Below are 16,313 nucleotides of genomic sequence, written 5' to 3' on the forward strand. Positions count from 1 at the left end.
GCCCTGTGCTGCAAAAAGAAGGAAAACAACCGCGACCCAACACATGTTTATGTCCTGCTCAGATATGGACAATCAAACGTGGCAGTGCACGGATATCTGTCACCATATCAGGGCGGTGTTGATTCCTGGATGAGTGTGCTCATGTCATGTGAACAAGTCCTTCCTGTGTTATTATGAGAAGACACACCCCGAGGTGATGGGATTGGCCAGGCTTCTGTGCCTCTTTGTGACCTTTAGGAAAGAAGTCAGCTGACAGATTATAAATAAGAAAAAATAAGTACTATGGAAAATTGCAATTTCACGGCAGAAGAGTGAATAGTGTGTGAAACTCTCATTTGGCCAAGTGGAGCTCGAATCCATTCAACTTTTGTCCCGTCCCGTCCCCCCCTCTTTATTTTGCAGTTGATTGTTAATTTTTCAGATTTTTACTTCCCCATTTTCGCTGTTGTTTGGTTAAGTTTATACATAAACAAAAACAATTTTATCATATTAAGTGGTGGGTCATTGTTTTTGTGAAATAAGGTCTCGTTTTATTTGCACATTAAAAAGGAGCAATTGAACTGGGTGGGTCTTTCAAGGATAATCAGTGAGACCCATGATGATTTTCACACCGACGGCGCCAACAGATCCATGTATTTGTTCACGCTCTTAAAAATCATGTTTCTTTGTTGGCTAGTCCTGAAAAACACAAGCTGGTCCGTCATATTTCTGGCAGCCTCTGTGTGGCTTCGCGAGGGCTGAGCAGAAAGGGAAAAAAATATCAAATTGTTAAGAGCCTAAAAACTGTTGATATCTGACCCAATATATAATCAGGGTTGTCAACTGCATGATTTATTTCCTTGCTAATTTTTAGCTCATTCGCTTTCCATTTTGGGCAACTTATTGTGGATAGAGTTAATCCCATTTGTCCTGACATTTTAGGTAACTTTTGGAAGCTCTTGCTAAGTAATAGGTTCCCTTTTTTATTGCGAAACATGACAATCAATTTACTCAAGTCATTGCACCAGGATTTCATGAGATTATCATGAGCAAACTAGTTATCGCAAATGTCAATATTTGGAAAAAAAAATCCATGATACAATATCAAGAGTGAAATGACATCCGTGAAATATGTATACACTCCCCTGCTCAGGGTGTCAACAGCCACTACTTCTGGAGCAGCAAATGGCAACTATGGTTATAGCACATGGTTGCTACATGCGAGAGCTACGTGCAAGCTGCAATACATGCACAACTTTTAAAGCCTGTTCTCGGTTTCGGCATTAATGCGATAAGTCAGGAAGGGTCTGCAAAGACATCCACATGTACGGCAATGGACACCTCCAGATTTGTGACCTTGCCATTGACGTCCACGTAATGTCAACGCTGACTGCATGCGCGAATCTACGTGCCCGCATTTGGCTCTTCCACCTGTGACCGTGTGACAGTCGGTGTGGCACTTGATGAACTTTAAGGGGCTGGATATCTTCTCCTGGTTTGATGCTATTATCCAAAAATCACTCCTGACCTGTTGCCGGTGCATTGAGGAGGTAACACAGAGGAAACATTTTTCAAACAATGCGGCATAAAGTGGTAAAATCTATCAGTAAGAAATGTATAAATGATATTTTGAAAAGACTGAAGGACCGCTTTAGAGTGTCTAAGTGTGTGTGGATAGGAAACTATCCTGAATACAACAGCAAACTCCTGCTAATGAATTTCACCGTGCGCCTCCAAGCTGAACAACATCTGTTTGCTCTGCTACTACTACTGTGTCACCTGTCTTGCCCATTGGAATAACTAACAACATGTGGTGGAAACAAATGTTTGTGAGGGTACAGCCAATATGGGAAAGGAATTGAAATAAATATATGAATGATTGTGTGTTTAACAACATGTGCCTTTTTTTGAGGCAAAGATGCCACAGAAATTGGGAAGTGTGTGTGCTGGGACTTTAATTTATTAAATAAACAAACACACACATGCGCGCACGCACACACAATGCTTTGTTCCTAATTTAATGCCACCTTCTTTGGCATTTGTTGTGGCTTTAACATATTTTAAGGTCATTTCACGATGTTTCAGCAGAGCGTTTGGCTTTAAAAGTAGGCTTCTTCCAGTTCGGCATTTCAAAAGAGCAAGTGTGTTTAAAGAAGAGGAAACTGTCAAAGATTTATTTTCATATCACAGGTCTGGGGTGTTAGATTGGATAAACAATATCCTATCATATAAGTGATATCAAGGATATTTAATTGAGAAATGAAACCATGACTATGGAAGTGATGGTCTGACAAGATTTATAGATGTTGGCTGGAAGCAGAAAGGCAGCCAGGTATTTCTCCAGAAACCCTGTCATTATCTGACAGTTACAAGTTTCATTCAGCAAGACATGGCACTGACGCCTCCTTCCCGCTTACCTGTCTGTTCTACAAGCTCACAAGACTCCCAAGTTTTCAAACATTGAATTAAGAGAAACTAGATGGGAATGCCAAGCCAGATCCCCGCCCCCAACTGTGCAAGCCAATCCATATTACACATGTATTCTGCTGAGCACAGGCCTCACACCAAAAAAAGAACATGGTGGGAGAGGAGAACAGACTCCCAGCATCTTTTCTCCTTTCTCACTAATAGTTACCCTATATACACAAACGCACACTTTCCATAATTACAGACTTGCCCCTGACCCGACGTGGGTGTGTCTGAGAACCATTAGTCCGTGGTGCAGCGTACTGGGATGCACATGACAATACGTACGGCATGAGCATTACAGCTGGCTCAGTAATTCTAAAAATACATAATTTACAAATTCAACCCATAATGTCTTTATCAAAGAGGTCATTTCTTGGCAAGTTGTCAACCAATGTGTCGCTGGTTTTATCTCTTAAAAAGCAGGAATTGTGCACACCGCTGCACTTTGCTTAACCTGACATTCTCCACACAAACAGTTGACACTACAAGGCCGCCCGTGTACTGTTTCAAAAAGTCACATCTCACAACGTGTGCCGATTAGTCTGATTCTCAGGGGTCCTCGCACGTGGCTAAATCACAATGTGTACGCATTCGCCAAGGTGCTGTGGGTGAAACTACCTTCAAACGCTGTCACGCTGTGTTTTTTGAAATACAGTCTGCAGCACAAGCCCCACAGATGAAGGCCCTATGGGTAATTGTGTATGCATGCATGTGTGTAGTTACATCAACAGTGTGCTCGCCTTTCCTAGAATCACCGTTTCTGCAGTGACTACATACAGCCATCTAGCTGCAGATCTGTTCTTCAGAGAAAAGAAAAAAAAATTGGGTGAGGGACAGCAGACAAATCTCCCGTGATCTGGTGTCTTCCGAGCATGTCCCATCTCAACAGTCAGCGGCTCTCAAAAAATAATGATACCAAAATGAGACATGGACGCGCGTCTCTGTATATCTGAGACGTTAAATACTGCCAGTTTGCATCCGAATATGTTCGAGTCGGTGTCTGGGAGAGGAGAGGAGGGATGCCACTGTGTCTTTAAGCAGTAATCCCTCCGTTCTCCGAGCCTTCATTGCCGGCCATCTAATGGGCAGTTCGGTTTAATGTCCACTAGGGCTGCTGGGAGGTCCTGCGCCGTTAAAAATCACTGCTGCCCCTGCAGGCTGCGGCTGCCGGGCCTCATTCACCTCTTTTTAAACAGTTGGCCCAGGCTGCCTCTCAAATAAAGAGATGTTCTCATTTCGCAAAAGGGGACAAGACTGGGATAGTGGAAATGCAACAAAAGGGGAAACCATATTGAGGTTCCTAACGTGTATCCTTTGGTCTTCTCTAAAAAATGGAAGCCAGGGCTTGTCCACAGGAGATGTGGTGAGGAGGGGGAAAGCAGTGTCCGGCAAGCGGTGAAGGGTTCGAGCATTTCCCCCTGTAAATCCAAAATTCTCCCCATATCCTTATTATCTAATGAGTTAAATGTGTGCACCTGTCCTGGCTCGGAGCGGCTGGAAACCAAGAAAACTAACCCAACAATCATCCATGGTACCACTGCCCCCTACCAACAGGAAACCAACGTAGCATTCCTTTGAATTCTGCCTCGGAATATCAGCATGTGTGTTTTCAGAGCACATGATCGCGCTCATTTTGTGCCCGCGCATGGTCAGGGTTCTGTGTTGTTGCTGTAGGGTCAATCACGTGATCGCCGAGCTCGTAAAAAAACTGTGTGTGTGTGTGTGTGTGTGTGTGTGTGTGTGTGTGTGTGTGTGTGTGTGTGTGTGAGTGTGTGTGTGTGTGTGTGTGTGAGGACTCCTGGCATCATCTGAAACAGTTACTCAATGACGCTGTTGATTTACATGTTACAAAGGTTACACGGCAGGCTGGAGAGAGAGAGGGAGCAGCAATTGCAACATTAATGCCCGCTTGCGGAACAAGACGCACCAAAAAAAAAAGAAAACACAGAAAATAAAGAAAAAAAAGCAAGAAAGCAGAAGTCTATAGCTTCATCCTCCAAAAGTTAGTTAGTTAGTTAGTTAAAGTTTCCGAGGGCAAAACCCCAACTTGACATTTCACAACGGCTCTAAAAACTCCGATCGGACAAAAAGTATCAGCTGTCATATGGCGAGCTCGGTTTCTCTTTGTAAACAAACACCAACTAACAAACAAACAAACGCGCACACACACACACACACAAACGTCCCGTTCGCTTCAGTGTTTTGTTGACGGGGAAAACGCGCGCACGCCCGCCCGCCCGCACGCAGCGAACGTGTTTTCCACGACCGCCCCCCCACGAAGGTGTGTGTGTGTGTGTGTGTGTGTGTGTGGACAAGTCGTAGTAACGCATCTCGTAGACGTCGGGTGTAATGTGTTGGGGGTGGGGGAGTAAAACGAGCACGCGTGTGACATGTTGTGCATGTGTAAGAAGTGCCCGGCGACTGTTTTGGTCGCGTCCTTCCTTACCGCGATGAGCGTGTTATTCCTCTGCTCCGTGGACGAGGCAGAGTCCGAGTCCAGCTGCTTGCTCTGCGGCTGCTTGCTGCTGCTTCCCCCGGCCGACTTCTTGGCCCTCTGCTCCAGACTCCGCTGGTACAGACTGACCGTCTCCCTCCGCTCGATCTCCAGCTGCTCGGCGTGGGCTTGCTGGTACCTGTTCTCGCAGTTGACGTGGTGTCTCCGGCAGCCCTCGATCCGCTGCCTCAGCCTCTCAACCACGGTGCTGTGCTTCGGTATCCCCCCGGCGGGCACCACGCTCCCGGCGCCCGGGTTCATGCCGTTGTTGATACAGATACCGCCGTTGGGTCCGGCAGCGGGGGAGGCGAAGTCCCCCATCACTGGGCCGAGTGGCTGCTATTTTGAAGGAACTTTTCTCCCCGTTGAAGCTCGTATCCACCGCCGCCTCCTCCTCCGGCCACCCCCTCCTCCACCGCCGCTACCTACTATCCCGTCCCTCTGTGTCCTCCACGGCGGAAGGGGTCCCGAGCGACCGGCTGGAAGGCGCGACCGGCGGCCGCCGCTGGAGCGAGCGAGGTTTAAAGGGCAGCGAGCCTAGCAGTCATATGGTGAGGGGGGAGGCGGAGGGGGTGAGGTGGTAGCGGGGGTAAAGGGGGGGTCGCCGGTGGCCCTCTCCCCTCCCCGAAAAAGGAAGAAGAAAAAACAGTTTCAAAACAACTCGCTCCAGAAAGCGTTGAAAAGCAGCCGGTCAGTCCCGGGCGAGGGGGAGGCGGGGGGAGAACCGGCCCCGAGCGAGTTCAGCGGTAAAAAAAAGCCGCTGCTAGCAACAACTCCGACACGGCGGCGGCGGTGGCGGTGGCGGCGACGGCGGCCGGAGCCTTCGCAGCCTCTCTCCGGTCATACACACACGAACCGTCCCGCTGAGGAGCAGCAGCAGCGGCGGCAGCAGCGGCAACAGCGGCGGCGGCGACGACGGTCCCCTCGCCGTCTTACGGCGTCGTCCTCTGAGAAAAAGTTTTGCTGCATGAACCGAAAGGGCTCCGGACTTTCCCGGTGAACTTGCATCTCATATGTTTTTTTTTTGGTGGTGGGGGGGGGGGGTTGAAAGAAATCCTGGGGAAGATGTTGTTCAGTAGCGAAGGTGAGAGGTGGTGGTGGTGGCGGCTCGGGGAGGGAGGGAGGGAGGGTGGGGGGGAGATGAGAAGAACACCGGCGCCCTCGGTAGTCCCGCTTGTGAGGCGAGCGGAGGAGCCTGGACGGCGCAGAACGCGGATAAGGGGGAGGGGGGGCGGCGGCGGAAGTCGGTAGTCAGAGGCAGCCGCCCGCCACCATCACAACAATCGGCTCCGCGTCTCCACCATGCCAGCGGAGTGATATCAGGACAGGAGTTGAGTAAAAACCTGCTAGAGGCTGTGAGGAGCCCGCTGATGGGCACCCGGAAAATCCGGTGCGGACTCGTCACGGTGTCCCGGAGAGGAGCATTTCTTTTCTTTCTTTTTCTTTTTTTTTTTTTTTTTTTTTTTTGCTCCCGCCTACCCGACGCGTGAGCCTCCCTCGTCGGTTAAACACACTTCTTCACCAAAATGGAAATCCTCGATGAGATCACACGGTGTCCGCTTCGGAGCTGTATCTGGGTCGAGTGTGCGATCTAGTTCCGTAGCTGATTTTCTTAAAAGAAATGTTTTGGGATGATTTAGTAAAATATCCAAACACAGAAGTACTCTATGAAGCACTACAATAAATACTGCTGCGTGTGTTTCTGCCCCCCCCCTCACACACACACACACACATACACACACAAATACACAAACTCACACTGACGGACGTAATGTTACTTCTGGGATAACTTTTAAATATCTTTAAGACTATCTTCGCAGTGGAACATATTTATCTGGAAGGGGATTTAAATATTTTCTCTTCTAATGAAATAAATTGCTATAAAGAGAAGTAATTTCATAAGAGTTTAAAGTCGGTTTCTTAGGTACTAATTCGTCTGTTTTTATTTGGATAAAGTAAAGTAATCTTAATAATAAGGTAAATATTTTTATATTTTAAACGGCTTTATGACGAGCGACGTATTTTTTTCGTGTTTCTTCGCACTGGTTTTGTTTTTATGGGGGCGTTTTTGTTTAAAATAAATGGGTATATGTGTGACATGACTGCATGTCACTGAAAAAATATTGCGTTTTAGACCCAAAAATAGTAACAACAATAAAAGCTGAAGACAAATGCTGTTTTTTTCTTTAGCTTTAGTACAGAATGTGTTCAAAGTCTAACAAAACATCTACTTAACAAAAAACACAAGGGATGTAAATATTTTTGAGACATCTTAGTTTCCTTTAAATATGTCCCAGTGTAAAATAGATATTGTGTAGCAGGTACAATATATACTATTACGTATCCTCTGAGGTGCAAAACTGAATGTTTGTTATTGGGTTATTTACTGCCTATGTTGAAATTCCAGGATCCAACCAGATCTAAATGATGTCTTTGAGACCAAAAAATAAGGAAAAGGTTCAGTGACAAACAAACTAAAAAACAAATGCATACTCAAGTCAAACAAACAAACAAAACAAATAACAAACATTTAACAATGGCAGATGGAGCCACACCTGTAAAAGGTGTAACAAGAGGATTTTTCTCACATTATTACCATAAACGATGCACCCTTATTACAGTGATAGTTCATCATATTATTGCAGGGAATACGTTTTTATTTATTACCACACTTTAACACATTCATTCCCATATGTTATTATGTGATAAAAAAAACCCAAAAACAAACACATTCACCCAGCAGATGACACACACGCATGCACAGCTACAACTACACACACAAAGACATCTCACAGTTAGTATGCCATCATGGCAAGAAAAAAAATGTAATGTTGATTTTGTTTTGTTAAATGATCAAAAAGAATTGTCATCTGAAAACTGTTGTTTTGGGAAAATGAACTTACCATAACAATAAGTAATCACGCTATATCTTTATAAGGACAATATAGTTGAAGTAACATTTGGAGTTCGATTATGAGGTAACAAGTTATGATATCTTATGTAGATGTTAATGGTCTATAAAAATGGCAAGGAAAAAAATCGCAAACATTTATTTCAACTTGAAAGTTTGTCACTAATTTCTTTCATGAGAAGCTTGTTCAGGTTGGCGGTTCAATTCCAAGCTCCTCCTGTTCGCATTGCTGAAGTGTCTTTGGGGAGGACAGTTAACCCCAATTTCTCCTGATGGCCTGCACTAAATAAGTGGGGACCATTTACCATTTCAAAACATGTAGGACAGTGAAATTGCATCTTCTGACCATGTTATCCAAACTCTCTAACAGTAGTTGAATGAGAAATTGCTTCAAATGTTTGTCTCGAACACGAACGTTCAAGTTAAAACCAATAAAATGTGTAATACTGACATTAAAAAATATTATAATCCATAAATCAGTCACAATAGTAACAAGAACAGCAGCAATGTTATACTTGGAAATCAGTTGTTTTAAGGTTGCTCAGAAATGTGCTAGTTATACTTATTCTTTCCTCACAATGTAGACAGGAGTTTATTCTCGCCATCTCACCTATGGACAAGTTTCATGACAAATACTTCAATGAGGACCAGTTGATAAAAAGACCTGTGACGTGGCTAATTCTTTCAGTTTGTCAGCTAATATAATGCACTGTTTTGGTGGAAATGTAAAATCCTTGATCTGTTTTCTGACTGGGTTAACTCGCTGCTGACCCGTTTGTGACCATTCGAGCTCCACGGAAACATTGTGCTTGTGCTATCAGAGAACTATGCATGTTTTAGCATCTCATCGCAGCAAACTTTTTTGTTTTCTTCCTTTGAACAAATGTAAAGAAAATAGACGTGTCTTAATGTTCAGAAATTCAGGGGAAGCAAGGAAAATGAACTCAAATCAATTAAACTACTGCTGCAGTAGGTAATACTTGGGCTAACAATAACTTCAGTGTATTGGCAACCAGATAAGAATTTATTGAACTCTGATTATGAGCTTATACATACCTCTTGTTTAAATTCCAATGTAAAGAGATTAATTCAAATGTTGAGAAGACTCATATCACAAACTCCCACAGCTGCAAGGTTCTAAGATGCTATATATGGCATTGAGAAAAAATATTGAAATATGAGATAAGTGACTAGATAATACTTATGGCTAGAGATGATCCATTAAACTAGGTAACTGTGTGAATTTAATCATTAACTCAAATAAAGTGATCTGTGTCCATATCCGTGGCGCAATTGCATATACACGCGTGTAACTGAACAAGTAATTTTACTTACACATAAAGGTGTATAGCCAGTAGTACACTGCACAGAGATGCTAAATATGGGAGCTTAAAAGTCTCATTTTTTTGTGTGTATTGGTGATTTTTCTCTTGAGAGTGAGTGGTTTCACTTCCAAAATAATTTCAGCTGAAAGTCCCCACAATAAGGATAAGTGTGGACCTTTAATAATGGCAGTTAAAAATAAGCTGGTAAAAGAGAAGAGCAGGAAGAGGAAATAAAAGAGACATTTTCTTTTGCATTTTTTTTTTTCAGATGAAAGCACTTAAGGGATATTAGAGTGGAAAGATATGGGAGAAGGAAAGCTACGTGAAGTAATGTGATTCACATCCTGTTCATCAACCTCCAGAACTTGATATTAAGATAATGGTTTACTACAAAAATTTGATCTTTCATGTGGCCAGTGATTGCTTGTGCTGTGGTGAATCATATGGATGTATACATTACATGAGCTTGTGATAGAGAGCACGTTTTAACCACTTAAAAAAAAAGTTAACATCAAACATTAATCCAAACTACGAATGCTATGCTCCCTGTACTGAAATATTATATATGACTACATCTCTAAAACGTTATAAATATCACTGCCTTGTCACAATTCAATTTGTAATTTATTATGAATTAACATGCTGGCCTGCGTACATTCAGGTTTCTCACCAAGTGGCTGATGTCATATCTTGTAGCGGCTGCAGAAGGGCTTGTGACCTCACTTATTTTCCAAGGACGTAGGCATAGAAAACCAACGACCCTGTGAAGTTTAAGTGCTGCATTAACTATCCCCTCCGAGAAAATATGCTCTTCAACATTTGCGTGGACACCGAATGCTCGGCTAGCATTTGCATTCTCACTCAGTGTGAAAAGAAACTACTCTTTACCAGCAGGTGGCAGTAAATTGTGTTCATCCATCAAAAGTGGTAACCTGGGGACCATGGACTGAGCATGTAAGTAGTTTACTGACCATTTGGTTTAGTTTAGTGGTTTAGTTTGTGATGCAGCTTGTTGTAATGGAAATAATATGGCCAAATGGGAGTTCAGAATGGTTACCAATTGATCTTGGGGCTATACATAGAAACAACCAACCATTTACTCTGTCATTCACAACAAAAGGGAATTCAAATTTCACTTGGAGGAGAAACCTTACAGGAAAACTTGAATACTTAATGAGGAAAAGCCGTTCCCGGACATTACGAGAAGAGGTCTTATCCCATGTTTAGAAGGATGCATAACATGTCCCTTCTTAGCAAACTCTTTTCCCCTTTGCTTACAATCACCTCTTGCCCATCACTTTCTTGTACTGAAACTGATCCCCAATCTGAGTGATTTCTCTCCAGAATTAATAGGGGAGCGTTTTATTTTATCTCACCTTTAGACCTCCGGAACTATTCATGTTATTCTGCTGTGGCTTACCAAATTCCCGAGACACAGAAACGTCTTTCCCCTCTGTAGTTTACAGAGTGCTTCCTAGAAATTATACCTCAGTTAATCAATCAACATTAATTAGCAAAATCTATGGGGACTCTTGATTAAACGAGCAACAATTTATGAAAAAAAGACATTTAAAATGCATATTATTAGCACTTTGGACACAATAAGAGATGCCCGTCGCAGGTCTAATGTACCCCATAGTAGGAGGGTATCTTTTTCGATCCATTAATGACATAGTTTAATTGACTGATTGCATTACAAACAAAGAAAACATGTTACGCGCAGGTGATGTGAATCAGGTGGTAAGAGCAGGTTGTATTGGAACTGAAAGTTCGTGGTTCAATTCCTGCACTCCTCCTCGCTTGTCAAGGTGCTGTTTAGCGAGACACCGAACTGTAACTGCTCCTCGTGTGCCGCTAATTTGCTGCCCGCTGCTCACAGAAAACAAAAAAAGAAAGTCGTTGATATTGTGTTTTGTGCACAACTGAATGTGTCAAAATAATTGTCTTTTTTTCTTCTGGGGGGAATCAGCTATTTTACCTTTTCTACAATCACCTTTGCATTGTGACCGCTCCGCTCCCCCATGAGCTACAAACGACCGTGTTCAACTTTTTCTTTGCCACGCATGTAGCGCTCCTCCAGACATGTAAACAGTGTGTAAAATGGAGTTCCCCGACAACTCCAGGATGCAACCAGTCGCCATGAAAAGAAGCCATTGGTGAAGACAGCAGTAAATTCGTTGCGTTTAATAGTGTTTCAGTGTGACGCTTGGTCGGCAGATGCATCCATCTACCACAGCCTCCTCTGTATGTGGTCTTTGTGGCCCCATATTTATGTCCCCAGACAAGATGACGTTGTCCCTTGAACATTCACACAAATGTTGTTTTAGACCGTGAAACAACTGACAGCGTTGTCTCTCTTGAGCAAAAATGGGCCAATTCTCTCCCTCGCTCACCGAACTCTCTGTGTCTCTCGTCTCCTCTCGTTTTTTATTTTTGTATGCCATGTCATGTGGGAGTTCTGAGTCCCATCCCAGACTGTTCAGGCCATATGTGCTGCCCCGTCTCTTTCAAAGTTTCCCCACCAACACATAGCGTCTACATGGCCATTACAACATAAACAGCATATGCCTCTAAAATCTCCATTGGCTGCCTTTCCTTTATGTTTCTGGTTTCGGATTATTTACAGTCACATCATGAATACACAACATTCTTTAACCATCGCTTGTTACAGTCGATTGTTTGGATGATTCAGAACCTTCCGAAAACAATATCGCAACCCCCCCAGGCTGTAATAATTTTCAATTCCACAAAATCCAAAAAGGAGTTTTTTAGCATGGACATATGGAGTCTGATATTTGAAATCAATAATAAACCAGACTTCTAAATGGATATTTACTCTGAGTTATTTACAGATCTGACAGATTTAAACTGGCATTTAATCATGTGGTTACAATCATAACTTGGCTTTCATTTCTGCTAAAATTCAATGGACTCACCAAGAACTGTTCAAAAATTGGACAGCCGGAAAAACATACATGAGTTTATGTATTAGAGTTATTTTTTTAAGGAACCACATGTAAGCTTTGTGCAAAAAAACAAAACAAAAACTCCTTTTATAAATGTTTTCTGACTATCTCTCATAGTTATTAGTTTAGAGATGCATTTTAATGATTACATCCTTTGAAGATCTGATGGTTCCAAGGAAAAAACAACTATGAGGCGTGAAGGAACCACATGCATAAAGCAATAATGTTTATTAAGGGATAAAACTGTGTAAAGCAATTATTTGGATACACCTATAAAACAGCATGTTTTTGCAGTTGTTTTATTTATTTCATTCGCCATGCATAAACCTGATATCCACTTCCACACATCTTCCTTCCCCAGGAAGGTTAAGAATTAGCATTTAAAAGCAGGTCACCAAAACAAGCGATGAACATTATAGATAAGCGGCAGATCATTCAGGGAAGTCTGCTATCCTCTGGAGCTCCCACTGCTGCTGCAGCCCCTCTCTTCATATCTGCGGTGTAAGTCACTGCGAGGGGGAGGGACATCTGGTCCAACGGGGAGAGGCATCTTTTGTTAGGGAGGCAAAACATCCTGGAGTCAAATCTCTAGTATTTCAGGGATATCCAGTGTATTTTGCTCCCATCATCGAGTTAGAGACCTGCTTTGAGACGGGTGGTCTTCGTGGCAAATGGTGTGACAGATTTGAGACCTTGAGGGTTTATTAGTCTTTTAGAAAACAAGTATAAGCTTTCTCTCTTAGCAATACAAGAATCCCCAAATCCTCACCATCTTGAATCCAAGCAGTTTTCAGATCACATATACTAACAGTAGGCATGCTGATAAACACCCATCCATCCATCGTCTGTAGCTTATCCCAGCTGTTATCGGGGGAGAGGTGGGGACCTGGATTGGTCGCCAGTCAATCGCAGGGCCACATACACATTCAGAGAACATTCGCTCACTTATTTGGGGCAATTTTCCCAGTTTTTTCTTCCAATTAACCTGCTGCGTGTTTTTGGACTGTGGGAAGAAACCCATGCAGACAAGGGGAGAACACACAAAAGTCTCCTTGTCAGAAATCGAACCAGGGTCCTTCAAGCTGTGAGGCCAAAGTGCTCACCACTGTGCAACCGTTAATAAACATATGAAAGAAAATTTAATTCGCCATTTTGGATAGAAATCATTAAAGTAACCCATATATTTTGCTTTTCTATATTTTGTACCTGCTAAAAAGGTGAAAAGGCCAGAAATGCTACGTGGCCATGTTTTCCCCCTTTCCTTTTTGAACTCTTGCAGGCATAGAGAGTTCAAGATTTAAGAATTTTAGAATTAAGAACTCTAATATAGTACTTTAGTAAATAATAGTAAATATGACATAAAAATTTTAAATATCATGTTTATTTGTAACTTCTGTCTAAGCATGCAGCAAAAACACACATGCAGATGCATGAGCTATCCAAAATCCAAGCGCCAAATATAATTGCAATAAATACAGAATTTAAGATGAGCGCAATGTATTTGGGCTAAAATGCAAGTGTGCATGAAGTACAACAACAAAGTAAAATATTAAAATCCGACCATAATAGGAAAAAGATTGATAGTAAAGATTATCTGGCCCTTTAGAATATAGGTTATGGTACCAGTGAAAGCAGAAACAGCTACATAAGTTAGTAACAAAGCATGGTGGGAATAACAGTGCCTGGAGAATCTTATTACGATAGTGTTTCTGACGATTTCATCACTCTCCACATTTCTGCCAGACCTGAAGCCATGAGGATTTTCTTGGAACATCTCGGCTTTCTCTTTGCTTTGTAGCAAAGAGGAAGCTTGCTTTGCTTGTTGTCCAGCACAGCAAGGGGATATCTCCCCCGGCCCTGGGGCAAAATAATGGCTCAACTCTTGTCGATGCCTCTTTTTATGTGTTCTGTAGTGTACTATACCTACAAAACAAAGAAAGAGGCTGAAAAAAAAGAAAAAAAAGTATATTCTAGACATGGACCTGAAATGTAATAGTTAATTTTCCAACTAAAAGCGGTGATTTCCTGAAGTTTCATGAACTTCCTGCCAACTGACATTCTGTCAGTCCAAAAAAGTCAAGGTACCGGTAAATTGTGGCTCTGAAAAAGTCAGTTCATTTCCACACATTTACTGGTCACACTGTAGCAGCTGAGGCACAGTTAGCTTTGCAGCGCCAGAGCATCCAGTCTACAACCCAGCTGCTGTACTGATACTGAACTGCAGCCTGACAGATGTCTAATTGATGACATTTATAGTAGAACCGCTCCATCTAGTGAGTCGGGAAATGACATATAACAGGTAGGTGCTGTGTTTGTTTTTTTGCTTATGATTCATATTGTCAGTGGGGGTTAGACCGGATTACGAAATATTCCATATATTTCTTGGACTGCACCCATATTTTTTTTTTTTTTCAGATTTATATATGTGCAAATCAGAGTTATCTGCGTTACGCTCCTACTCAACTGACCTTCCTGAGAAGTAACTAAATACACAGTTGTAACGTATACAAAAATACTGAATTCATGAATAAATTGATCAAATTTAAATATGTGTATTTGTATAAACACCTATATAAGTGTATATAGATATTTCTTTATACACACACACACACATATATATATATATATATATATATATATATATATATATATATAAAACAATTTCTTTATTTTTGTCTCCACATATCCTCACTCATTTGCATTTTCGCTTCAGATGCTTTGAGCCTCTGCTTAACTGCACTGTTATACATAAATCTATTTCCAATGTCTTGCCCACTGTGAGAAAACAAACTCTTTGTATAAAATATTTAACTTCTTTGTGATCAAAATTCTGTATTATTATACTTTTAAAATATTAGCTATTTTACATTTATTGTTATTATTTCAAAATTATATTAATAATACCATATTTCATATATATATATGTATGAGCTGTTTTGCTTTTTTTAGCTCCACTTTATAAAGCCTATCTTTGAAAAAATTTTCTTCGGCTCCTTTCGCCTTTTCCCTTCAGGGGTCGCCACAGTGAATCAACCTTTTCCATCTAGCCCTAGTCTCTGTATCTTCTCTCTCACACCAACTACCTTTAAATCCTCTCACTATGCCCATAAATCTTCTTCTTGGTCTTCCTCAAGACCTCCTGCCTGGCAGCTTAGCATTTTCATCTCTGCAACCTCTAGCTCTGCCTCCTGTCTTTTTGTTCATTGGAACTGTTTCTAGGCCATACAGCATCGCTGGTCTCACCACGGTCTTGTACACATTTCCTTTCATTCTGCCTGAAAGTCTTCTATCACAATGTACCCCTGACACTTTTCGCCACTCATCCCAACCTGGTTGAACCCGTCTCTTCACCTCTTTTCCACACTTTCCGTTGCTCTGGACTGTTGACTCCAAGTATGTGAAATCCTCCAACTTCTTGATCTCCACTCCCTTAAGCCTCACCGTTCCACCCGAGTTCCTCTCATTCACATACATGCACTCTGTCTTGCTGTGACTAACTTTCATTCCTCTCCTTTCCAGCGCATACTTCCACCTCTCTAGATTTTCCTCAACCTGTTCTCTGCTCCCACTGCAGATCACAATATCATCTGCAAACATCATGATCCATGGGAGCATCCTGTCTAACCTCATCTGTCAGCCTGTCCATCACCACTGCAAGCAAGAAAGGGCTCAGGGCTGATCCCTGATGGAGTCCCACCTCCACCTTGAACTTCCTTGTTACACCTACAGCACACCACAACACTGTCTCACAGCTAGCATACATGTCCTGCACCAGTCTAACATACTTCTCTGCCACTCCAGATTTCAGATTTCCTCATACAATACCAGAGCTCCTCTCTTGGCACACTGTCATATGCTTTTTCTCGGTCTACAAAAACACAACGCAGCTCCCTCTGGCCTTCTCTGTACTTCTCTGTTGGCATTCTCAAAGCAAATACTGCATCTGTAATACTCTTTCTAAGCATGAAGCCATACTGCTGTTCACAAATGCTGACTTCTGCTCTCAGACTAGTTTCCACTACTCTTTCCCATCACTGCATTGTATGGCTCATCAACTTTATCCCTCTATAGTTGCCACAATTCTGCACATCCCCTTTATTCTTAAAAATAGGCACCATCACATTTCGTGTCCATTCTTCGGCATCTTCTCAGTCTCTAAGATCCTGTAG

The 16,313-nt window shown here is 42.3% G+C and overlaps 1 protein-coding gene across 1 annotated transcript in view; it reads right to left on the reverse strand.

Annotated features, from left to right (window-relative positions):
- maml3 (mastermind-like transcriptional coactivator 3) overlaps window positions 1–6,342 on the reverse strand; it is a 113,935-nt gene extending 107,593 nt beyond the window's left edge. Inside the window, exon 1 of the mRNA XM_086142768.1 lies at window positions 4,895–6,342. Within this exon, the coding sequence (XP_085998894.1) occupies window positions 4,895–5,263 (369 nt within the window). The 5' untranslated portion in view covers window positions 5,264–6,342. The remainder of the gene's footprint in view (window positions 1–4,894) is intronic.
- Window positions 6,343–16,313: the final 9,971 nt, after the last annotated feature.

This window comes from Fistularia commersonii, chromosome 35, assembly GCF_037954325.1.
Source record: "Fistularia commersonii isolate RoL2024-O1a breed Wild chromosome 35, RoL_Fcom_v1.0, whole genome shotgun sequence".
Classification (NCBI taxonomy): domain Eukaryota; kingdom Metazoa; phylum Chordata; class Actinopteri; order Syngnathiformes; family Fistulariidae; genus Fistularia; species Fistularia commersonii.